Here is a 24,350-nt window from a genome sequence, read left to right as displayed (position 1 = left end):
GGGAAGATAGTCAAGACAGCGGAAAGCACAAGTCAAGTGTCATGATATCAAGGAAGAAGAATCTACACTCCAGTCCTTTATTTACTCTCCTGAGGTTTAAAGGGCAAAGTGTTGGCGATTCTCTGCCTTTGGACGGTCACTGCTGAGCTAAGGAAGGCAGCCAGCTCCCAACACACGCCTCATTGCCCTGTGGTTCCAGATGTTTCTCACCGGCTGGCATTGCTTTCATCAGACACTAGTCCAGCCTCTTCCTGACTGGGCTCAAAAGGGTCAAGGCTGGGCATCTTACAGCGAGTTGACAGCAGCTTGGATGAGAGTGAGACCCCAAATTAGCACTTCTACCTTCTCATTCAAGCTACAAACCCTACAAGCCCTACTTCCTGAGAACCATTCCCATCCAAGCCAAAATACAGCTTCTGCCTAGATTGAAGCCAGCCCCCCAGATTCTAAGGACCCTTCCACAGAAAGACCAGTTCTTGAGTTCTTTCTAAATGTACAAGGGAACCCTAGAGTCTCGAGAAAACTGGGTGCTGAGAAAACATCTCCTGTGACCTAGATGATATGCTAGGCAGCTTTATGCACACCACCCTGTTTAACCTTCGAAAGACCCCTGTAAGGTAGGTGTGTTTATCCATTTTGCAGACGAGAGTATGAAAGCTCAGAGAGGTTATCCAAGAACTTACTACATATGTTGCTCAAGGTCACCTAAGTCCTAAGTGGCAGAACTGGGAACCAGTTCTGGGCCTGGCCGAGTCAGATTCTATATTCTTAGTCCTTTAGCTGTATTTGCCTCTCCCATTTCTTGCAGTAATTTGGGTCTTTCCTAGGCTTTTCCTGTTCATGACCGAAAAAGCCAAAGAGCATGATGGTTCTAAGTTCTGCGGCTTGCGGAATCCAGCGGAGGGCTCTCCTCTCTTGAATGTTATAAAAGTGGACAGTAGTGAGTTACAGGCTGAGGCCTGGGGCCCAGGCATGGCCTGGGACTAGTAATTTGTGGCTATATACAATACAGAGACCAGTGGCTCCCCAGAACTTTCTGTGGAGCAGCTGTGAGCCGCATCCAGATCACGCAAATCAGTGCGCTTTGCATGGTTGCTGCCTCCTACCATCCTCTCCCATTCTTCCCTCCTTCTTCTCCCCCTTCCTCTCTGTAAGGCAGCGGTTCCACTCCCCCACCCCTACCTCCCAGATGGAAGGCCGTGGGAGGGTTATGATGCTGCAGATCCTCTCAGTCCTCTGGAACAAAAAGAGAGGGAAATAATCCTTATGCCCTGGTGGGGGCGGCCTGGAACAGCACCTGGCGCTGGGCTCGGGGTCCTCAGGCAGAGGTAACTTCTGGCCTCCTGCCCAGCCAACCCACTGCGAATGAACAGAGGAATCAGAGCATGTGGGCATGCGCACGGGAGTGTGTGTGTGTGTGTGTGTGTGAGAGAGAGAGAGAGAGAGGGAGGGAGGGAGGGAGAAGCGGGGGTGGCGGGTTTTGTTGGTTATTGGAGCATTTTCGAGCTGGCTGGCTGGTTGCCCCCAGGGAGAGTAACCAGTAGAGACCTGCGGTGGGGGGCAGTGGGGGATCATAGTGGAGAGGAATGTGTCCCCTGGGGTCTATGTACTCCCAGAACAGGCAAATGCTGTAGTCCCAGCTGGGACTGCTCCCACTGACAGCTGTTTGGGGGCAAAGCCCCTCCCCCATGGCGAGCTCCCTGCTGTTCCTGCTCCTGTCACCTTGGCAACCAGCTTCTTTAAGATCTGCAAATAGAAAAGGTCCCTTATGCCCTGAAAAGGGGTGGGTTGGTAGGTGGGGGAGGGGAGTAAGGGGCGGAGAGCAGAGCCTAAGAGGTTGGGCTTCTCAGAAATTCGAGGACAGAACAAGGGAGGGCTTAAGAGGAGCAGGCGGCAAGGTCCCATGGGCCCCGCCTGCAGGGAAACCGAGTCCTTAAAGGGAGCTGGGCCGCAGCTCCGTACAGGCTTGGTTCTTGGAGTCCTCATTCTAGGGGATAAACTCAGGGCCTTGGCTGCACACTCAGGACCAAAGGTGAGCAGCAAGTTGCTGACCAGGAAGTTGATGCTGTGAAAAAAGGAAACTGTCAGGTCATTGAAAATTCTAGGCCCTTTCCACACAATTGTGCTCCAGATGCCAAGTCTTTGTTCTGTCTCCTCATCCCTCCTCAGGTCTCATCAGAGGAGCGAAAACTGCTGGAAAGGCCTGCCACATAGCAGCTTTGTTTTATCACAGAGAGGGGTTTGTGTCAGGGGAATAGTGATTTCTGTCTGTGATAGGCCTGACAACGTGGTACTGGCTGATTCTAGGACTCTCGGGTACCACATTTCTCTCCCAGAGCAGCTTCCAAGCTGTGAGATAGATGCTTTTACTTGGAGAATCCAATAAAAACAAAACATACAAGTGGGCTTGTTATCTCGCTGGAGTCAAAACTCCCAACAATTCTGATGTTAGCTTCGTGCAACCAGCCATGAAGGTCATTTCAACTATCCACTGTAGGACCGAATTTAGATTACAAAGAAGTTCCTCTTTATAGCAGGGGGAAAAGGTCTAGGGGATATCAGTGGAGGCATTTTATATTTTGCTTAACACATCATGGGTATGTACGTGTGTGTGTGTGACAGAGACAGAGGAAGAGGGTACAACTGTGATACACAGAGAGCCTTGGAACTGTTGAGCCTTCTTTCCTGAAATCCTTCCCCCTAGGCTCCTATTACATTACCTCCATGGGCCATTGCCAGCCAATAATAATAATTACCAGTTAATGAACAATCCAGTCACCGTACAAACCTGTCCCAGGCACTGTACTAAATACCCACCTATCTTACCTACATATCTCATTTAACCCTAACAATGATTATTCCATTCCCCCAAATGAGGAAGATATGGCTCAGGAAGACTAATTAACTGTCGTTCCCAAATAGTTTTTCTCTGTCTCTTTAATTGTTTAGTTCAGCTCAATAAATACTCATTTAGCACCTATTATGTGCCAAACATAACGCTAACCATATGGGAGTAACAGAGATGAACAAGAGTTTAAATTCTAATTGGGGTTGAGGAAATCGGAGTTGTGCCTGAAAAATGAGTAAGTTTCGAGAACAGAACAGAAGGAGGATGATCTCAGCTGGCACTGGGAAGTACCGACGCCCAGAATGGCCATGTGTGCTTGTGACCATCTGTGCGTGTAGGTGGGACCTGCTCCCCCCTCCTTTCCCCTCGCCCCACTGCCATTAGCTATGGGACTCCCAAAAGACTCAGTCCTGTCCTCCTGGCATTGTACTCCAACACTCACCCCTAAAGGAGCTTATCTGTTCTTACATTTTCAGACACCTACCACCTGTCAGCAGAAGAGTTCTCAATATGTGTCCATCCCTGTCTTTATCCCCCTTCCCTAGACATTTCCTGTCTACAGGATATTTTCGGCCTTGGATATCACCCCACCTGCTAGACACATTTTTTAAAGATTTTTTTTTTTTAAGATCTTTTATTTATTCGTTTGAGAGAGCAACAGAGCCAGTGAGAGCACCAGTAGGAGGGAAGGTCAGAGGGAGAGGGAGATGCAGACTCCCCGCTGAGCAGGGAGCCCGGCACAGGGCTCCATACCAGGATGCTGAAAGCATGATTTGAGCTGAAGGCAGATGCTTAACCGACTGAGCCACCCAGGCGCCCTGTATACACATCTTTAAAATTTACAGAATTCATAAAATAAAAACAAAAACCTGGCTGTGTTCCTCTACAGAAGAATCCCCGCTCCCAGTTTCCTGGCCACTGTCCACAGTCGTGAGCTACTCTTATAGCCCAGGCTCTCAGTCTCAGTGTTATTCTGACTTCATTTTCCTTTCCCACAGAGGCCGTATTATAATGGGAAAAGCATGGGCTTCAGAGTTAGATCTGGTTTCAGACCCCAGCTTCCCTACTTACTAGTTTTATGACCATCATCAAGTTACTTAATCTCTGTAAACCTCAATTTCCTCACCTATAAAACTCAGATGATTGTACTTCCCACAGGCTGTAAAGATGAGCGCAGTGGCCTGCAGAGGCAACCGGCGCAGAGTAGGCTCGAGACAGCTCCCAGCTCCCTTTCCCTCCTGAGTCCCACCTTCCACCACCCTCCCAGCTCATCGCCAGGCTCTGATGAAACGCCCTCTGTGTTGGCTCTTTGCCTTTCCTCCAGGCCTGCTGACTGTAAGAGGCTTAACTGATGGCCAGGAATTCCCACTCACAGCTGCTAGAACCCTCTTCCTCAAAGACTGTGATTTCTTTCTTGTTTAGAAACCGTCACTGTGTCTTTATTTCCTACTTTACCGGCTGCAAGGCCTAGCCTGTAGGAGGGTTTCAATAAATAGCATGTTCATGACTTCTGGTAAGAATGACTCTGACTCCGTGGGGAGCCTTCAAGACCCTCCCCAGATTGCCCACTGAGCCACTGGAATTGCCCATGGCTTCCTGGGACCGATCTTCTGCACCCCCTACCCCACCCCCACCCCCACCACGCGCATCCCTTTGTGACTTACTTGACCTGTCACATACCTCCCTGCCTTCTGGCAAAGCACTCGCTCCTCATTGGTCTTAGCTCCAAGATGACCAGCAAAGGTCTGAGCAGCTCCCAGCTCCTATTCCAAGGCTTGCCATTTTACTTTGTGTTTACTGGTTTGTATTAGTCACTTGTCCATCAGCATTTTTTTTAAAGATTTCATTTATTTATTTGACAGACAGAGATCACAAGTAGGCAGAGAGGCAGGTAGGGCAGGGGGAGGGGGCAGCGGGGGAAGGGAGGAAGCAGGCTCCCCGCCAAGCAGAGAGCCCAATGCGGGACTCAATCCCAGGGCCCTGAGATCATGACCCAAGCTAAAGGCAGAGGCTTTTTTTTTTTTTTTAAGATTTTATTTATTTATTTGACAGACAGGGATCACAAATAGGCAGAGAGGCAGGCAGAGAAAAGAGGAAGCAGGCTCCCTGCTGAGCAGAGAGCCCCATTCGGGGCTTGATCCCAGGACCCTGGGATCATGACCTGAGCTGAAGGCAGAGGCTTAACCCACTGAGCCACCCAGGCACCCGTCCATCAGCATTTTTTTGAGGGTTTGTGATGTGCAAGGCACTGTGTTTCATCTGTCAAGCAAAGCCGACCTTCCCTTAGCGCCGCAAGTCCCATGAATCCTGCTCAGCTCTTGCTTATAAAAATGGGAGCACCGCCCAATTGCCTCATCGGCTTATTGTTATGCATAAATGAGATTCACATTATAAAAATGCTTTGAGAAGTTCAAAGCCACATGCAAATAGTTGATAGTATTTTAAGAAGAGCTTCCTTTGCTGGGCATCTAGTTATGAGCAAAGGCAGTGAACCTTTTCGTGATTGAAAACTCAATATTCCATGGGATGCTATCGGCTACCCTATGTGGGGCATATTACCATTTCTAGAACAGGAAATCAAGATTCATGGAGGGTAAGCAGTTTGTCTACGGTTGCACAGTCTATCGGTGGCAGAACCAAGCTCCAAACCCAGATCTGGCTCTGAACCCCACGCTTTAGGTCACTTACGCTGCACCACCGTCTCTCTGCCAAGGTGGGGAGGCGGCAGAGACGCAGAAGCCAGTTTCTTTTTTTAATGCTCCAGGCTGCCTTATGAGGAATTCTGCCTCACAGAGGAGGTTGGCTAGTTTTGCCAGATGGCTGCAGCGCAGGCCTAAAGACATGAAGACAGGGACAGAACGCCATGGCGTGCCCCTGCCGTTACAAGCTTGTTGTTATGACCTAGTATCTTGTCGCAGGGAAACCTCCCTTAGCTCCTCTTCCCCCTCAAACCCTTAGCCCTCAGCACAGAGGAACTGCCTCATGGAAAATTCATGTGGCTATTGCTTTAGGTTTTTCCAGAAGGTCCTTCCCTGTCTATTTGTGTGTGTCGGGGTGGGGGGGCTGACCTCTCTAGTCAACCTCAATCTCAGTCAGTCCCAAGGCCAGATCCCATGAGCCCTCTTCTGAGAAGAGCAGCCTCTTGTGGATGCTAGCGTAATTTAGACCCTTCCTAAAACTGTGTGCTCTGCTACAGACACACCAGGTGTGGCTGCACCGGGTGCCCTACAGCTTTCTGAATGCGCCTTGGCATTTCATGTCTCCAGCTCCTCCCATGCACTGTTCCTTCTGTCATTCTCCTAACTCTGCGTCCTGTTAAACGCTTCCTCCAGGAAGCCTTCTCTGCTCTCCTCAAGCTGAATCAGTCCCCTTTTCTGAGTTCTCCGTGTTTGGGGCTTATCTCCTATTGCAAGGTTTACCGAGATAGGCCAAGAGTAAATGTCTCCTTTGTTGGACTACAATCTGTCCTCGGCATCATGTTTTAGCCAGCACCAGACATAGTACTCGGTTTATAGTGAGTGCTTGCTAATGTTCGTTGAGTGAATGAATGGATCAAAGCATCTCTTCACTTTCTAAACCTTGAAGTGTAGTGGGCAGTAAAGAGTTACGCCATCCTCTCTCACAGGCATCCCTCCTCACCCGGAGACCAGGAAACTAGTCCAGTATAGCAGAGTCTAGAAAAATAAGTGTACGAGCAAGCCTGGACCCATTAGGGAGATGCTGGCAACTCCGGTGTATTTTGGGACAAGAGTCCCAGCCTGTCTGGGGCAGTGAGCTGTCTCCTGCATCCTTGAAGCCTTGAGATCAATAGAGATTAATTATTGATAAGTTCTGACAGTGGATGCAATGAAGGGGGCAAGCTGGTAATCCCTTCTGCCTAGGGGACCTTAATCCTCTTGTTGCTAACAACCAACTGGTTTGGGAGCAGTGGATTGGCCTCTTGAGATTCTGAGGAGGCGGTTCAAGGTTAGAGCACCAGACAGGAAGATGACCGTTGCCTAGAGTCTCTCTTCCTTTCTAGGCTCTAACTCATGGAGGTCCTGGGCCTGCCCCTCCCCTGCTCCATAACAGAAAGGGCATCATGATGGAGCCTTCCGAGTTGTGGCTGAGATCCCACAGAGGCAGCCCTCTGTTCTGTAGAAGCAATGGACTCTATAGCCGGAGGGAATGGGGGAGCCAAAGTGGGTGCGGGGGCAAAAATGAAGCTACTGGGCATTAGGGAAAAAAAAAAAAAACTAAGAAAAAGAAAAAAGAGATTTCTGTGCGTTAACGTTGTATAGACGGATATGCCCCATTCCACCTGTGCGGAAGAGAGACATGGCCTGCTCTGGTATCATGGCTGCCATCAGAAATACTTCTTAGCACCCGAAACTGAGCTGGAGGGCATGGCAGGGGGAGAAGCATTCTTGGATCTCACCATGATCAGCAGCAGACATTTACTAAGCATCTGCAAGCATGTAGAGTATCCTGTTGGACAATGCAGAAGGTTAAAGAGACATAAAAACCTTCCAGCTAAATTAAAGCGTATCTTTTAAATTAAGAAAAAATTAAAAAGCAACCCAGAACATGCCTTTGACTGAAAAAGGATAGCTGGATAGATGGGAAACGTGCACAAGAACAAAAATATCCCCGTTTGAGTTCTTCTAGGACACCACTATTTTATTAAAATCTAAGGAGGATGAGCACTACCCCTTGAACCGACAGCAACTGGGATGTGCATGCCCATTCAGAGGACGTTACGTTAAAACGGGGTTTGGGGGAGAATAGAATCAGTTTTTAAGAATCCGTGAAATCTGTATACAAGATAGCACATGTTAAATCACAAATAAATCAAACAAACAGAAACCTTCAGGAATTCTGCGGGAAAACCCATAATTGAGAGTTAAGGCAAAGAGGGAGACAACAGGAGCTGAGCCTGAGCCAAAGAAGCTTAAGCCTCGGATCACTGAAGCAGAAGGAGGGCATTCCAGAAAATGGAAGCACCGAAATCAAAGCCAGACAGGCACAATGGGATATGATGTTTTATGCACAGCGAGTAGAGCGGTTGGGGTGGGTTGAAAGTGAATGCAGGAAGGTAGTGAACGGGGGGTGAACGGGAGGAGGGCCTTCCATAAACCAGAATGCTGGTTAATCCAAAATGACCTGTGGGCTTATATCCTTCTCATCTTCATTCTGGCTCTAAAGCGCAAAAGTTTTGTGGGACAAACAAGCTGGAGTCCTACCATGTTATCATTCATTCGTTCATTCATTCATTCCCCAATACTGACTGAGGATCCACTAAATTCAAGGTTCTTTGGATGAAATAAATGAATCCCATAAATTCTGTCTCCTAAAGGAGATAAGTCTTTTACTGAAATAACATGAAATAGGTATCATCTTTACCCCTTTTATTTTTTTTTTAAGATTTTATTTACTTATTTGACAGACAGAGGTCACAAGTAGGCAGAGAGGCAGGCAGAGAGAGAGGGGAGAAAGCAGGCTCCCTGCTGAGCAGAGAGCCTGACATGGGGCTCGATCCCAGGACCCTGGGACCATGACCTGAGCCAAAGGCAGAGGCTTTAACCCACTGAGCCACCCAGGCGCCCCTCTTTACCCCTTTTAAAAATGATGACAGAAGTACAGAGAGGTCATATATTGCCCAGCATCACACTGCTGGTAAGTGGCAGAGCTAAGCACGAAGCACTTTGACTCTGGAGCTTACACTTGATCACAGGACACGCTGCATCTCTGAGGGCCACACAAAGCAGAGAGACTTTGGTGTAGCTCAAGGGGAAGAGTGTTCTTGGCCCTAAGGGCAGAGAAAGGATTTGATTTGTGTGGCACTCGGGGAAGGATGAGACAAGGCATAAACTGTACAGGAGACAGTGAGCGGAGATTGCTCAGATCAAAGAAATAATAAAAATTAAAAGGTTGTAAAGAGATCTTGAATGCCAGGGGCTTTAGACAGCAGACAGAGGAGGATCCCTGACAGCTTTTTATCAGGGGTCAGATCTGTGTGCTGGGAAGATTAACTTGCAAAAGAAAGATTAATTTGCAGTCTATAAGATGGATTATAGAGAGAAGAAACTAGAATCAGAAAAGACCAATTAGAAAGTCATTGCAATATTTTAAATAAAAGAACTTTTGACCCAGGATAATGCCGGAGGTAAATCATGGTCTTTGCTTTTTATTAACCTCAAATGGTTACGGGTGTATACTCCCCCTGCCCCCGACCCCAAATACCTTGAGTCTTTGATCTATGAACTTACCTAGAACTTACAAAGTCTTCGGGAGCTTTGTTTCCAGCATGGCATACACTAGCATCATCTCTTCTGAAACAATGCCTCTGGTTTTCCATGAGCAGCACAGAGGGGAGAGAATGGCCTAGTGGGATAGACGGGGAAGCCCTGGGAGAGCGGGCCAGGCTCTCCCGCTTTCCCAATCCTGGCAACCAAACGTGTACTGTTCCTAACTGTACTCTGTGCACTGGACATTTAGAACCCTTTTCCTCTCTAACCTTCTTTTCACCACCTTATACATCCAGAGTTTTAAACTACCTTTCTATGATAGCCACCCCCATCAGATTAGAGCTGGGAGCGACTCCTGTGCTCACCTCACCCAAACCTCCGCTTCAGAGAACGCTCTGAATCCCTGAGAAGGAGGAGGACCCGCCTCTGTGAGTCCCACACAGCCGGGGAGTGGCAGGACATGCCTCGGACACTCTGCTCCCTGCCCCACACCCGCACCCACTCCCGCACCCATGCTTGCCTCAGATGGGCAGCCCCTGCAGCAGAGACTGGACTTCGATGGGGCAGGACTTCGTGACTCTGTACTGAGAGGCAGAAAGGTTTGCCTGAGTTCTCAGGGATGGCGCCCATCCTCCTGCAGGTCTTTGTGGCCGCTCAAGCCTAATGGGGGCCTGCGTGGCATCTGCCGGACCTCCCGGACGCCTTATCAACAGTCATCTCAGAAAGTCCTGATTGTCTGTATTGCCTGATTAACAGTCTTTGCCTACTGAGGTTCTGAGCTCTTTAATGTGGAACTGGGAGGCAAGGCTTCCATTGGAGGCAGGGGCAATTTATAATCACCAAATGCCTACTGGCCATTTCCATTTCTATGTGCCACCAATCACCTCAAACCCAGCACATTTCTCTAAAACCCCTGTGCCCTGTCTCTTCCTACAGCGGTCCGTCACCAGGGGCCACTTCGTTTCCCCTTAACACCTCTTCTTTCCTTTCTTTCCTTTCCTTTCCACTCCGATGGGCCTTCTGCTTGGAACTCTCTATTGGGCTGTGACAAGATTGTTGGAAACGTTATGGGTCGACAGACAAAATTTAAGAAAGAAGCCCCTGTCCCCAATTCAGTTTGAAATCTGCTTGCTTTCCACCTGTCAGGATCACAGGATTCTTTTAAAATGTTAGCTCAGGATCCAAAATAGGCCTTTATACTATTGGCTGGGCGGCTTTGGTTGTAAAAATCCATTTGTGTGCTTCCTGCTGTGACCCTCTCTGCATTTGCAAGGTACAGTGTCTCTTGCAGTGGCTCCCCAGCTGGGGGAATCTTGGAGGAGGGCCTCTGTCAGGCAAGACAGATTCGGAGGAGCTGCCCTCAGGCTAGGCTGGCCTGGAGGCTACTAAGCAGGGTGAGGAGTAAGGACAATCAGTCTCTGAGCTGACTCTCCGAATCCCTATTATATATAAGAAATGAGCTAGACACTAAATGGATTACTAATAAAGTGTAAGAATCCCCATCTCAAAGAATCTGGTTAAAATGGGAGAAGAAAAGGCTAGCGGCACATAGCAACAAATTAATTCCAGTTCAGGACAAGAAGTTTATTTCTTTAGCACCCCCCATCTGACATCAGGCATTAGGCCAGATTCTGGAAAAAGAGATCCAGGATAGTTTCTGAAGACAACGGGTTCATGATCTTGAAGGGCAGGCAGCTAAGAAACAATTAGAGTGCACTGCCATACACGTTCTTATGGTAGACCTAAGTCCAGCATACTTTGAGAACCTAAACCAACACTGAAATCATTACTTTAATTATAGCTAGAAGTGATCAAGCATGACTGTCTGCCAGGCACTGTGCTATGCACGTTATGTCTTTTTTTTCCTTTTCTTTTCTTTTTTCTCATTTTATTCACAAAGTTTTTTCTCATTTCATCCCTACAACAACTTTCTGGGCGGGAACTGGTTTTATTTCCGACTTTCGGAAGAGGAAGCGGAGGCCTAGAGAGGTTGAGCAGCTAGCTCAAGGCCCCTGTGTATGTAACAGAGTCCAGGACCCCGAGCGCAAGCCTCTTCCTGGAGGAGGCCTAGCCTGAGCAGAGCTAGGGTTGGGTTGGGCAATGGAAGGCCACAGCGATTGCAGGCTTAGAGAAAAGCAAGGGAAGAAGGGCAAGGAGGGGACAGAGAACATGGCACACTGTTGAATCCAGGGCTCCTCCGATCAGCTGGCCTGGTCCAAGAAGGCTTCCCAGAAGAGGTGAGTTTTGCACTGGGCTCTGACGGGCTGCCTGAGGGAACAAGACTTCAGCCCAGGAGGAAGGCAAGGAAACAGAGAAAGTTAAAGTGGAAGTTGAAAGAGATCAAAGGCCTTGAGTCTGGGAAGCTGTTGTGTTGTGGAGGTGGGAGGGGCAGAGTGGGAGCCTTGGCAGAAGAGGAGGTCGAGCTGTGCCCCCTGACCTGGCCTGTCCCCCCTTTAGCTTATGCTCAGCTGCAACCGCACCAGCTCCTCTCGCAGCCGCCCTCAAAGCACCTGCAGCCGCAGTTTGTGCTCCAGCCGCAGCCCCAGCAGCCAGCGCCGCCACCGCCACAGCAGTCCCGGCCAGCGCTCCAAGCCCAGTCCCACCCCCAGCTCGCCTCTGTCCCTCCCAGCCTGACCCTGCAGCCCAGCCCCGAAGCCCACGCCCGGCCACTAGGCCCAGTTACTCCCGCCCTGCCTCTCCAGTGCCCCACCACCAATCTGCACAAGGCTGGCGGCACCCAGCAGTGTCACCCTCCCACGCCGGACGCTGGGCCTCACAACGGATACCCCGAGGGCCCGGCCCACACCCCTCAACGCAGGTTCCAGCATGCTTCAGCTGTCATCTTACAACTGCAGCCTGCCTCACCAGTGGTGAGTGAGCCAGTGCCAGCATCCCGGGAACAGGCGGGAGGACGCATCTCAGGCAGTGCCACAGTGCCCGCATGCATGTGTTTTTCTCAAAGTCCCCTCTGGGTGGTCCAAGAAAGCCCGGGACCCCTCCCTCATTGGGGGCTGGTTGAACCTTAACATCCTTGCCTGCTCTCCAAACTCCTTGGAAACAGGGAAAGTATCTGAGGATGTAGAGGCCACGTGTGAGCAGATGATCTCTATCGTGTCCCTTCACAGCCCCAGCAATGCGCCACGGATGACTGGAAGGAAGCAGTACCCGGGGAGAAGAGTGTGCCCGAGACTCAGTCTGGCCCATCGCCCCATCAACAGGCCATCGTCACTGCCATGCCTGGAGGCCTGCCTGTCCCCAAGAGCCCTAACATCCAGCAGTCCCCAGCTCACGGTATGAAGTACAGTGGGGCCCTCGAGGGAGGGGAGCGAGTTGGCCTTCCTGGCCATCCCCTGGCACATTTCACTTGGGCACGTAGCCTGGGCAGGTAAACCACTGCCAGCCTGCAAGGCAACAAGGAAGTTGAGTGGTTGGAAACAGACGGGATGGGGGGAAATGGGAAGACGAACCAAAAGGTAAGAAAGGGGACTCAGAAGATATAAAAGGAGACAGAAAGCAAAAGAGAGTCGAAGGATCTAGATCCAGACTCTGAGGCCTACATGTCTTTTGCTGTCAGGTGTATCTGCATATCCATATGGCAAGTTGAAAGTTCGGGTAGGTTTCCAGTTATCTCAATTCTCTGCCTCACTTGCTCTGAGAAGGAGTTTTTGAAATTGGAAATATAACAAATGGCTACCATAGAACAAAAGATATGGCAAATGCCTAGGTGGGGGGCAGAAGGGGATTCAGCATGAGCTCAGCTCATGGAAAGCCTCTTTGAAAGAACTGCTTAGCTCCAGGATCCCATCTCTCTGTGAGTGCCCAGTGACAATGGGCCTTCTCCATGCCTGGGCTTCAGGACACTCTGCTGGATCTACCCTGATGGGAGAGTCACAGCATGACCTCTGGGTCCCCTCTCTGCTGGTGTGCAATCTTGGCCCAGATCTGTGACATTTTGACATTCTCTGACATTCAAAGGCCACCTCCAACTCTGGGAGGCAGTTCCAGTCATCGGTCTTCGTGTGTGCTGGGAGTCAGTGTGGGGAGAGCCAAGAGACAAAGTGTTTGGAAACTCAAGAAGGAGAAATGAGAAGAAAAGCACTTGGGACAAAGTAGAGGAAAAGGGCTATCAGTGTCCTGTAAGGAATAGAGATGGGATCAAGGAAAAGGAAAGCAAAAGAATGTGGAGAAAGAACATCAGGAAAATTAAAGGACAGGGAGGAGGCCATCCATTCTTTTGGCACACTTACAATAATAAGGGCTTCACCAGTTTGAAAAGCAGCCCATTCCATTGTGGAGTTGCTCTAATTGTCAGAAAGTTGCTCTTCAAATTAAGCCAAAACCAGATCGCCTGGAACTTCCACCACTGGCCATGAATGTCTGGTGAATTGTAATAGGGTCTCCATCTCCTGCAGTGTTTGTAGATAGTTACCATGTCTCTTTCCTCTCTTTCCCATTAAAAAAGGGATAATCTCCAGACTGCATATCTGAGACCTTCCCCCCCCCCAGCCCATCCCATGTTAAGACCTCCCATTCCCACCACCATCTGGTCATTCTTGTTTAGCCACATTCCACCTTTGCATTAATTATCCCAAAGTGTGAGTCCCTGAATGAAGCACAGTAATTCCAAATAGAAGAAGCCACTAGCCACCATTGGTTGGCACCTGGTCCTAGCTTTCTGTGCACTTCGAGGGGCAGGACTGTTTCGCAGATCTGCATGGTATGGTAAGGAGGAGCTGAGATTTGTTTGCACATCCACTAGGTGCCAAGTACTGTTCTAAGTTTTCCTTCCCTCACTCATGATAACACTGAGAGATAAATATTATTGTCCCCATGATTCGGAAGAGGAAATAAAAGCCTGTAGAGGGTCCAGATCACACTGCTATGAAAGGGCAGAGTCCTGACTGGCTGGAAGAATAACTCGCTCACCTTCCTGCTCAGTGCGCAGTAGCTCCTCCCATCCAGAGGAATGCACTGTGTCACCTGAATCCCTGAGGGCTGGGTTTGGGGTTTATTTTTTATTTTGTTTTTAAGGTTTCTTTTTACGCAGACTGCTATCATTCCAGGTCTCCACAGTCTCAAACTTGTACAATTTGTATCTTGAGCCAAAATATAGTTAATTATGTCTATTAAATGTTATCTTGTAAATTCAGCCTGTAGTTCCTGCCCAGCAAGAACATAGTTAATAGCTGATATTTACTAAGCCCTCTCTGCGGAGGCTTTATGTGTATTTCCTCGTTTAGTCCTGACAGTGATCCTATGAGGTAGGAAGGGCTTTTATCATCCCCACTTTAAAGATAGGAGAACAGAGACACAGAATCAGTGAGGGGAGAGAAATGGTTTTGATCTGGATTTTGTGATTCTTTCTATTAGCTCCTGTGCTTGACTTTGCCATCTGTAAATCATATAGCGTGTTCTCTTTGTCTTTAACCAACATGCTGATAGAAATGTTGAATAGGACCCGACTGAGGACACATGCTTTGTCTGCAGGTTGGTGGTAATATACATTCCTTATTCAAGTACTTGTTATCCAGTGACTCTTACTGAACTGACAGTCGCCTTTCTCTGTCTTCTCTCTAAACCTCTCAAAAATCTCTTTTTGAAATCTATACTTACAACAGCATCCTGTTCTTGAGGTACTGTCTAATGAGAGAAGTAAGCTTTGCACAGCGGAAACAACTGTGAGCCACCCAAGACTTAAATATTATCCATTCTGTCCATGTTCAAATACCTGCTCCATGCAAAGCACTGTGGGCTGGGAGGTAATAGACATAGAGAAATAAGGTCCGTGCCCTACCTTCCAGGAGTTTAAGGTCTACCGGGAAAGACAAGAAATGCACAGGAAGCAAACACAATAAAAACCAAAATATGATAAATGCCATAGAAGGATTATAGGTAAGTGCTTTAAAAGCTGAGAGGGAAGAGTTAGCACCAAGTAGAGATTTTCAGGATAGATTGCCGAGAGGAAGTGGCATTGTTGAGAGCAGGGGCTGGCAAACTACATCCCAAGGGTCAAATCCATCACATTGCCAGTTTTTGAAAACTATTAAATAATGGTTTTTACATTAAAAAATTTTTTTAAGAATCAAAAGAATGCTTCATGATATGTGAAAATTATGTGAAATCTAAATTTCAGTGTCCATAAATGAAGTTTTATTGGAACGCAGCCGCACTTATTCATGTGTGTATTGCCTGTGACTGCTGTCTAGCTACCATCGCAGAGCTGAATAGTAAGTGTCAAGCCCTGGATATACTTTCTGCTGCAAAGTCTAAAATATTTGCTATCTGGTTCCTTACAGGAAAAAGTTTGCCGACCACTGTTCCTGAGACTAGAACTTGAAGGATAAGTTGGACCTAGATATGCACAGTTGGGGAAAAGTCAATCTAGGAGGGACTAAAAGAAGTAAAGGTAGGGAGGCAGGAAAGTGTGGGCCTGTTTGGGAAACAGAGAAGTTGAGTGTTCTATCCCATGTTATCTTTGTTTGTAAGTATAAGAAATGCCATGTTTCCCAAAGGAAATGGGAATGTTAACGAACGAAGACTTTGAAAATTTCGAAAATTCGAAAGATAGTAGAGGGGAGGGAAGAGGAACAGGGAGAAGAGGGAGGGAAGTAAACAATCGGCATATAAAATAAATGTAAGACGCAGAAACAAAGAAAAAGGGATGAGACCTGAAGGAGGGGTGGGGGAGGAGGGAGAATAAGAATGCTTAAAAAGGCAAGAAAATTGGAAAATATTTGTAAAAAAAGGAGACGTCACGCATGAAGGGAGAAGTCCATGCCGTCTATTCCTGGTATAGCTGGGGGGTGGGGCGTGAGATGGGTGAGTCACCTTGCACATCTCTTGTATCTCCCACAGCTCCTAGCATATCTAGTGAATGAGTGTGCTTCGCCTTGACGATTCAGTTTAAATCAGTGTGGTTTAGGAAGAGAAGTAGCATTTATTGGGCTCCAACTGTGTGCCAGGCACTGCAGGCAATTTGTGTAAAATGTCCTCAGTTAACCTTCACAGTAAGCCCGAAGAGTAGGCATTATCCCGGTTTATGGAGGTGTAACTGGGTCACTTTGGTCATTACTTAACTTCTCTGATCCTCAGTTCCCAGTGGGGAGAATAATGACTACTTGTAGGGTTATTGTGAAGCCTAAGTGGGAATGCGTGCGCGGAGGGCTTGACACATACTAAGCACTCGATTACCGCTAGTCGTTATTATTATTGCCTCCGAATTGGCCGGGCGGGAGTCAACAGTCCGCCACGCCACTGGGGACTTCTCACGGGCGGCGGGCAGATGGCCTAGCCGCGCGGCGCCGGCCTCCCTAAACTTACGTCCCTAACCCGCCGCCCCGTTCTCGGCGCCTTCCGGAGGGCGAGGGGCGGAGCCGGCGCGGCCGCACAAAGGAAGCCCGCGGCTCGGCTTCCGCGCCGGCGCCCCGCCTCCCTGAGGCCCCGCCCCGCGCGGCCAGGCCCCGCCCCGCCCCCGCGCCCCGCCCCCGGCGGAGGCGGCCGCGGGAGCCCTGCCGGGACGCGCCGCATTGTCTCCGCGGCGGCTGCAGCCCTCGAGCGCCCGCCGCGCGCGCGCAATCCGGCCGCCGCCCGCGCCCCCGCCCCGGCCTCGCGCCCCCGCCGCCCTTTGTTGACGCCGGCCAGGCCGGTGCGGTCGGATGCGCCGCGGCAGCCCCGGGCCCCGGCTCGGAGGCTCCCGGCGGAGAGGAGGCGGCCCGCTCGGGCCCGGGACCCCGCGCGAGGCGGCGCCCGGCCGAGGGGCTGCGTAGGCCCCGCCCGGCCAGGCCCAGCCGGGCCCTGGACAGGTCAGTGCCCGTGGCGGGGGAGGGGTTCTCGCCAGGAGGGGGCCCGCGGCCGGCGCTCGTCGCACGCGAAGCCGGGCACCGCCCTCCGGTGCCACTCCCGGCCCCGGCCTGCTCGGCTGCCAGGCCGTGCCAGCCCGCGACTCTCGGCCTCTCGGCGCCTGGGAGGTGTCTGCGCCTCCCCCCCTCGTCGGGGACCCTGTCTGTCCCGCACTCCCCCGGAAGCCGCTGTGTCAACCTCGGCCTGCCAGACGCTTCCGTGTGTGTCCGCGCCCTTGCCCCCGGTCCCCGCAACCCCACCCCCACCCCACCCCCGTCCTCCCGGGACGGCGGTTTACCCGGGGATGGACGGGCCGTTTAGGGGCAGGGCTGCTGGCATCCGCTGCGCTCTGTTGGTAGGGGACTACCTAGCTTGGAGGGCCTGCGGCTTCGCCGGAGAGTTTTGTTTTTAATCTAGTTCAGTCTCACGAGGTTTTTAATTGGATGGAAAGGACAAGCTGTTCTGTGTCCTGTCTTCCATTTTTAGAAGAGCATTTTCTCTCTTTCCCATGCCAAATGAAGGTATGCTGAAATGCGGATTCCTTACATAAAAATCGGGATTTGTGAGATTTCTCTGTTTAAATTGAAGTCCGCAGAGATGGAAATAATTTCCCCAAGGTCAGGTTGCAAACTAATGGTGAAGCCACAGTCTGAACTCCTGGCCCCTGACTCCTCCTGTATGCCTGGATACCACCAGTCTGTACCAGCCATACCCCCACCATCCCAACCCTCTCCGTCCTTTCCCCACCCCTGCCTACAATACTTAAACAAATTTCACTGACATACTTTCAGTTCTGATCAACTTTCCTTTCCTCCCTACTCCATACCCAGAATGTTCCCCTTCCTCTAGTGTGGTCTACAGACAGAGTCTCTTCTATTTTTTTTCCTGGTTTACAGATCAGTGACAGCTTTCCCCTCAGACATCTCCCATCCTAGGGCTCTAATCCCCTCCATTAGCATATTGGGCCCAGAGGATCCCTTGTTGTGAAATAAGCAACCGACCTAAATCCGCCATATGTCCCCGATTTTTCTAGGACAGCCCCAATTTGAAATATTCCATCCCATTGTCTGTCCGCCCGAGTGTCTTGATTTTTGGTTTAGAATATAATGTCACTTTAAGTGTATCAGACCGTGCTGTCCTGGCCTTTTCCAGCCATTTGGCTCTGAGGCATAGCTGGGTAATCCAATTATCATTCACCTGGGATTTTTCTTCCCCTCCTGAGTCAACCCAAATGTTGGAACTGCCAGGATTTCTAGGTGAGTCTGAAAATTACAGGCTAATGAAGCAAGGAAATGCCTTCTTGATCCTATATTTCTCCCCTGCTCCTGCCCTCCCCATCGTTTATTCTAGCGCAGGCAGCAGACCTGTGGCAGTGTCTGATAATTAGGGCTTAGGTTTAGGTCACAGGGAGGTAGGGCTTCGTATCATTTCACCTGTAAAATAGGAAGAAAGTAACTTACCATGTTGGTTATAGGGCAGGCATTCTGTTTGGAAATCTTAAGGTACCTGCACAGCGAAGTAGTTTTGGTCTCACACACTTTGGCATCAACACACTTTTATTAGGCTCCTGCTTCATATAAAGCACTGCGCTAGGCATTGTGGAGACTATAAAAGTGCTTTTCCCACATAGCCCCCAGTATCTGGAGATCTGTATTTGGAAGTACCCACACTTTTGAGTCAGCTGTTAAACTGTGTTTCCCACTATTTCTGTACCTGAATTCCATTCCCTGCAGGGCAGGAACCAGAGTTTCTGGTTTGGCTCATTCACAGGGGCTGGCTTGTTTTACAGAGGGTCCAGCAGATGGGTAATGGTGCTCTCTTGGCACCTGCCCTTTCCAGGCGCTCTGCATCATCACATGTGCCCTGCCCACCCAGGATCTGTTTCCCAGCTTGTCTGTACGCCTGGAAGAATAGATGCCCTTTTTTCTCCAGCCTTGATCTTGAGAAAGTAGGTAGTTTCTTGGTGTACGTTTCTGTTGTTCTTGGTTGGTTTCTGTTACCCAACTGTGTTTGCTTGAGCAGTCTCTCCTGTTATCACTCCTTGTTTGTTTTTAAAGCTATTGTTTTACTGAGATGCGGCACATAGATGCTTAAAGAATATTGGTGTTCCATCATGTTCTCACCTCCCAGCCTTTTCCACCTCTCTTCCACATCCTGACTTAATTTCTAATTTACCTTTGTCAGGCATACTCAATGTATATTACTTCCACTTCCCTCAAAGTAAGGCGGAAACTCTGGCTCTTCTTTCTGTCACAATACTGATTCTCTTAGCTGTAGGACTCATCAGCCATTGTCTCTCTCCATTTCAGTGGAGGATAAGCTTTTAGGAAGGTGTTGTTATGCTTCTCCAGACCTGTCTCCTCTGTCACTGACTTACTAGTCTAAACTGTTTGATCCTGAGACTTCTCTTCCTGCCACCAGGCCCCCTCCCCCATCTGTGACCCTGTGCCTGTTAACTTGCTCTGGCTCAGCCCCAGAATCCACTCTTTTTCAGACCACATCCTTTTTCCTGCCTTACTCATTTCCTGTCTCAGATACTTTGGATCCTTTAATTCTGATCTTTCCAAGGGGAAGAGAATAAACTAAGAGAAGAGGAATCAGTGGATAGACGATCTTACAAAATTGAAGTGTTCTTTCTCGCTCTTACACAGGCTGTCCCCTCCCTAGGTTTTTTTGTTTAAGAGAAAGAGAAATGATGACTGTCTCAGAATTAAGAACTTCCACCTGTGAGTCCGTGTCTTTTTGTCTTTTTTTTTTTTTCCTTTAATGAATGTGTAAAGAGGATAATTTAGAGTCTTATTAAACTCTTCCTCTAAGCCTCTGTCCCCCTTTGGGCTGTGGACCTCATGCGAGGCATTTGGTAACTATTTGCAGAATAAAGTTCAGCCACTTCCTATCACAGTCCTTCACCTTCAGCTAGGGTGGATCAGTAAGCCAAAATAAAATTTAAATTACAAAAACTAGGGACCAGGATGGTGGTTCCAGTTCTGGTAATACTGTTGCACATTAGTATGATATTTCCCAGTCCCCCCCCACCTTTCTTCTGTTATTCCAAGTTTATAGTAAAGTTCTCCCCGCTGTTCAGTGTCATATAATCTCCAAGTAGATTTGGTCCCATCCTCAAAAGGGTTCTCTTCTGAAAATATACATTCACTAGAGAGGAGAGTAGGGTAATGAGAATAAGGAGCCTTCATAAGTGATATTTTCTCATTTATTCCCTTTGTTTTGTGCCATTTTGCAACTAGAAGATGAAGATGATGACTCTGTGTGGTTGGGAGGAATCTCACCAAAGTGGTTGTAGATGCTATTGTGTTTTCCACACACACACCCCCTCTCCCTGGAAAAGCAGGGGGAGGACTGGCTGCCTTATGCAATCTGCCCCCAGGAGGCCTTTGTACCAGTAACAGGAATGACACTCCCTGCAGTGACTTGGCACCTTGTTTGGTGGAAAGCAAAGCTGGCCTACCCCTCAAGGTAGATGTATGAACATATGTAGATTTGTATTTTAAACATTTTTATGGTATAGTTTAAACTATAATGTGAGTCACCACTTAAAGATTGATTCTGAGTATGTTTTCTCTTAAAAAAGAAGTGTGCCTGTTTAAGAGTACTTAATCTCAGATAGATGTAGGTTTCATTTTGAGCATTACCTTATTTCAGAATTTCAGTTTGAATTACCAGCTGCCTCAGACCACTGATTCGAGAAACCCAGAGGGAGGGCACCCCTAGTTCAACTTTATGACACTTGGGGAATTGTTAGGAAAATAATCAACCATTTGTTCAACCAAGACAAAAATCTTACAGATTCTGAACTTTTTCCTGTCAATCACAAAATAGAATGTGATTGACATAGTCAAGAAGTGGCCTGTTTAATAGTTAATCTAGAGTTATACAGTTAAGGATGTTAGTTTTTGGAGAAAGAAAGTGTAGTAAGAAACATAGCACATAATTTGGTAAATTGTGTGATTCATCGTAAGACCCATCTCGGCCAGCGTGATAAACTTAATAGGGTGTTTTTTTCCCCTTCCTCTTCCAGATTATTTATAGTTAGTGAAAAAGGATGTGCTTTCCTTTTCTTTCAATTTCCAAATGTTTTTTTTTTTTTAGTTTAGATAAGTACAAAAGAAGAACACCTTCTTTCAACTCATCAAAGAAAGAATTATTAAACAGGCCTTTCCAGTTTTGAGATAAATCCAGATGCTGAAGACAGTCCCGGGTTGCTATGAAAGCTGTCTTTATTTATTTATTTTTTTAAATATTTTATTTATTTATTTGACAGAGATCACAAGTAGGCAGAGAGAGAGAGGAGGAAGCAGGCTCCCCACTGAGTAGTGAGCCCAATGCAGGGCTCGATCCCAGGACCCTGGGATCATGACCTAAGCCAAAGGCAGAAGCATTAACCCACTGGGCCACCCAGTTGCCCCTTAAGGCTGCGTTTAAAGCAAATACCTGGTTCCTGGATTATTTTCTTCTCAGCAGTGAAATTTATCTCTTAAAAGGAGATGCCTGTCAGATGCTATGTGATAGACAGCTCTTCTCCAGTAGGTTAGGAGGACCAGGCTTGAGACCATTGGCAAGAAAGTGAGAGTTCTTGACCACTGGGGGTTATTGTTAAGGCTTTGCTTGTATATGTCTCAAATAGCCTATAATTATCCCTAGTTACTGATGTCTTCAGCACGTTTGCACCATCCATATGGGGCCTAAATCCATACAATCCAAAGCTATCTTAATCTGTATTTATGCCATCTATATGGTAAGACACATCTAAACGATCAAAGCAAAAGGACACTTTAAATTGAAACAATTTTAATGCCAGTCACATACTGTTTCTACAAAAATCAGTGAAGTTTGTGTTTTCAGGCCTCCAGTGGTCAGTATTAATCTGTTCTATCAGCTGATTGGTAGCAGAATCATTGCAGACTTAGACAACAGTTTTAGGAAGGAGGAAGGTAATGTTTGCTGGAAGCAGAAATGGTCGGGAGGATTGGTTTGCCAGATAGGTATCATCTGTCCCATTATATGGGTGAGACAGCTGAGGCTTAGCTTTTCCCCCACTTTCTTTGTCTCCCTCCTCTTCCCTCCCCCCTTCTCCTCCCATTTATCTGAGAATATCAGTGCTCCTTCAGCTGATAAAAAAAACAAGGCGGCCTATCAGGCAACCCTGTTGTAATGGCCTTTCCTTATCATCAACCTGAAAATAATTACGGAATTTACTGAACATTTCTAGTTGTCTTTTTTTTCTTCTTCTTCTTAACTTTCTTAACTGTTAGAAAGCCATCTTCCATGATTTTATCTTCAGCCTTTTAAACTATCCTTTTCATGGGCTGCACTACCTCCTGGCTGTGCAGGTAAAGTGGTTCTTAAATTGCTCCACGTCACCTTGTCTGGCTGCTGGGGTTCTGCACTCTGTGGCACCCTGAGGCTCTTGACGAAAGAACTGTCTAGAAAGGGAGTGTGGTTGCCTCATCGTTTTGATTAATGAGTGTTGAAGGTGAATTGAGACATTTGGTGTGCCCTGGAGGCAGGTACATTTCTCCTGTGTCGCAGCTGCTATGGTCAAAGTGGAAGGAGCATTTCTTCCTGAAGCCTGACCTCGAGAGGACGAGAACAGGACATCCTGAGTAGACCAGGGTGTCTGAGAAGCAGACTTGGTACCTGAGTTTGGGCAGATGGAAGGATTGCTCTGCCCTGGAGCCACGAGAAGCCAGGCTCTGTGAGAGCAAGACTGAGAGATTAAGGCAGGCTTCCAAATATTTCAGATTTCTGTGATGTTAGCCCTCCTAGGGCCAAGTCCGGCCTGTTCCGCTGTGCCATTCCTACTTTATCTTACTTAATCCTTACTGTGGCCAAGTGAGACAGGTCTAAATACTCGTTTTACCAGCTAAGGAAACTTGGGCCTCAGGTAACTTATCCACGATTACAAACTGGGATTTAAGCCTCAGGTCTTTCTGGTCCCAGAATCCTAATGGCCATGTTGCACAGCTTCTAAATGAGATCAGTGCCGGGCATCTTCCATATAAAAATTCTAACATTCACCATAACCTTGCAGCATAGGCAGTATGATCCTCATTTTTACAGATGGGGAGGCTAAGGCTCAGAGCACAGATAAATCAAAGGTGGAACTAGAACGCAGAATATGATCCGAGAGGCACTGGCCCCGACCCAGAGCCAGCACTCCTTCCACTATGCCTCTCTGACTTCCATCTTCTGTGATCTCGAGGTCTCGGGTGTAGGGTGTCTCCTGCGAGTTCCCAGACGCGTTGTCTTTTGAAGTCCCAGCACCTGCTGGAGAACTATGGTGGGAGAATATCTGGGAGTCCCCGACCTCAGCAGCGGATCCCACGGGCCTGGCTCCATCCAAGTAGAAGTCTGGAACCCCTTCCTGACTCCCAGTAGTCAGAGTTAGCCGCTGTTCCCTGGTGCCTCGACCTGTCCCCATGGGCAGTCACCCCTTGGTCCTGCAGGTGCTGCTGCGCTCTTGGTCCCGTTGTGCGAGGACCCTGTCTATCGAGGGCGACCCTCTGCGGGCTGGGCAGCAGTTCCTGCAGCTGTTTGGAAATCCCCCAGTGCTCCCGTTGTCTGGACCTGCGTGGGGGGAGGGTGGCTGTTCGCTCCATTGAGGCCTTCCTTCATAGCTGGGGGTGGCAGCTTGGAGAACATTCAGCTGTTTACAATTCAGCTTATGTACACTGTAGCCGGGGCCTGTGGGTGAGTCAGAAGGGCCGCTCTCTCGGCCTGTGTCCTCACAGCCAGCAGGGAAGTCAGCTGTATGGTAATGGCTGCTGGGGAGGAGGAGGAGCGCCCCCTCCCAGAAACCCTCCCCAGAGTGTCTCGGCTCAGACTCTTGAGAGCCAAGGAGCAGGACTGCCCTGCAAGCCTCTTAACCCAGACTCAACAAGGTCATTTTGCTGTGACTCGGCAAGCAGGTCTGCGGCTGCCTGGCTCAGCCTGGCTTTCATTCTGCTGGCCAGCTCTCCCCGCAGGGACCCAGGCGAGGACCCCAAGCCTCACCCCCCTGTGCCTGCTCAGCCCGGTGCCCTGAGGGCCCCTCCTGTCACTGCCAGCTCTTCCCCTCCTGAGAGAGGTGGGTCACAGTGGGCTGCTCTTGCCGGCAGCGCCCAGGAAGGTCATCTGAGGAGCAGGATGGTGACGGCCATAGCCTGCTGTGTGTCCTTGAGGTAAGGATTTCTGCCGTGTCCGACAGCTCACTCCGTAGCAGAAGTGAAAAAGTTAAAACATTGGGCACTGGTGCCTCCTGCCTTCTGGTGCGCAGGGGACATCCCCAGGGTGGGAAGGGGCGTGTTATTTCCCCACGACTAAAAGCTCCTTCTGCGCATGTTTTAGAAGGCCCTGCCTTCCAAATATGTGGCATCCACTCTTGCCTTGGTTCTAAAAATGCACTCTTTTCCTCATCTGGAAAATTGCTAGACGCCGGC

At 48.9% G+C, this 24,350-nt stretch overlaps 1 protein-coding gene across 3 annotated transcripts in view; it reads left to right on the top strand.

Annotated features, from left to right (window-relative positions):
• The window catches only part of PHC2 (polyhomeotic homolog 2), a 56,282-nt gene that overhangs the window by 13,087 nt on the left and 18,845 nt on the right, over window positions 1-24,350 (top strand). For 2 of the 3 annotated variants that reach the window (XM_044237745.1, XM_044237746.1), the window contains 2 exons: window positions 11,533-11,945; window positions 12,201-12,366. In XM_044237745.1, coding sequence (XP_044093680.1) covers window positions 11,533-11,945; window positions 12,201-12,366 — 579 coding nt within the window. Of the gene's footprint in view, window positions 1-11,532; window positions 11,946-12,200; window positions 12,367-16,651; window positions 16,878-24,350 lie in introns of those variants that run through there. The other variant, XM_044237747.1, reaches the window with a different exon arrangement.

The sequence above is a fragment of the Neovison vison genome, chromosome 2, assembly GCF_020171115.1.
Source record: "Neovison vison isolate M4711 chromosome 2, ASM_NN_V1, whole genome shotgun sequence".
NCBI lineage: Eukaryota > Metazoa > Chordata > Mammalia > Carnivora > Mustelidae > Neogale > Neogale vison.
The sequence above is the reverse complement of the archived record's forward strand: the minus strand, read 5'-3'. Positions and strand labels throughout refer to the sequence as shown.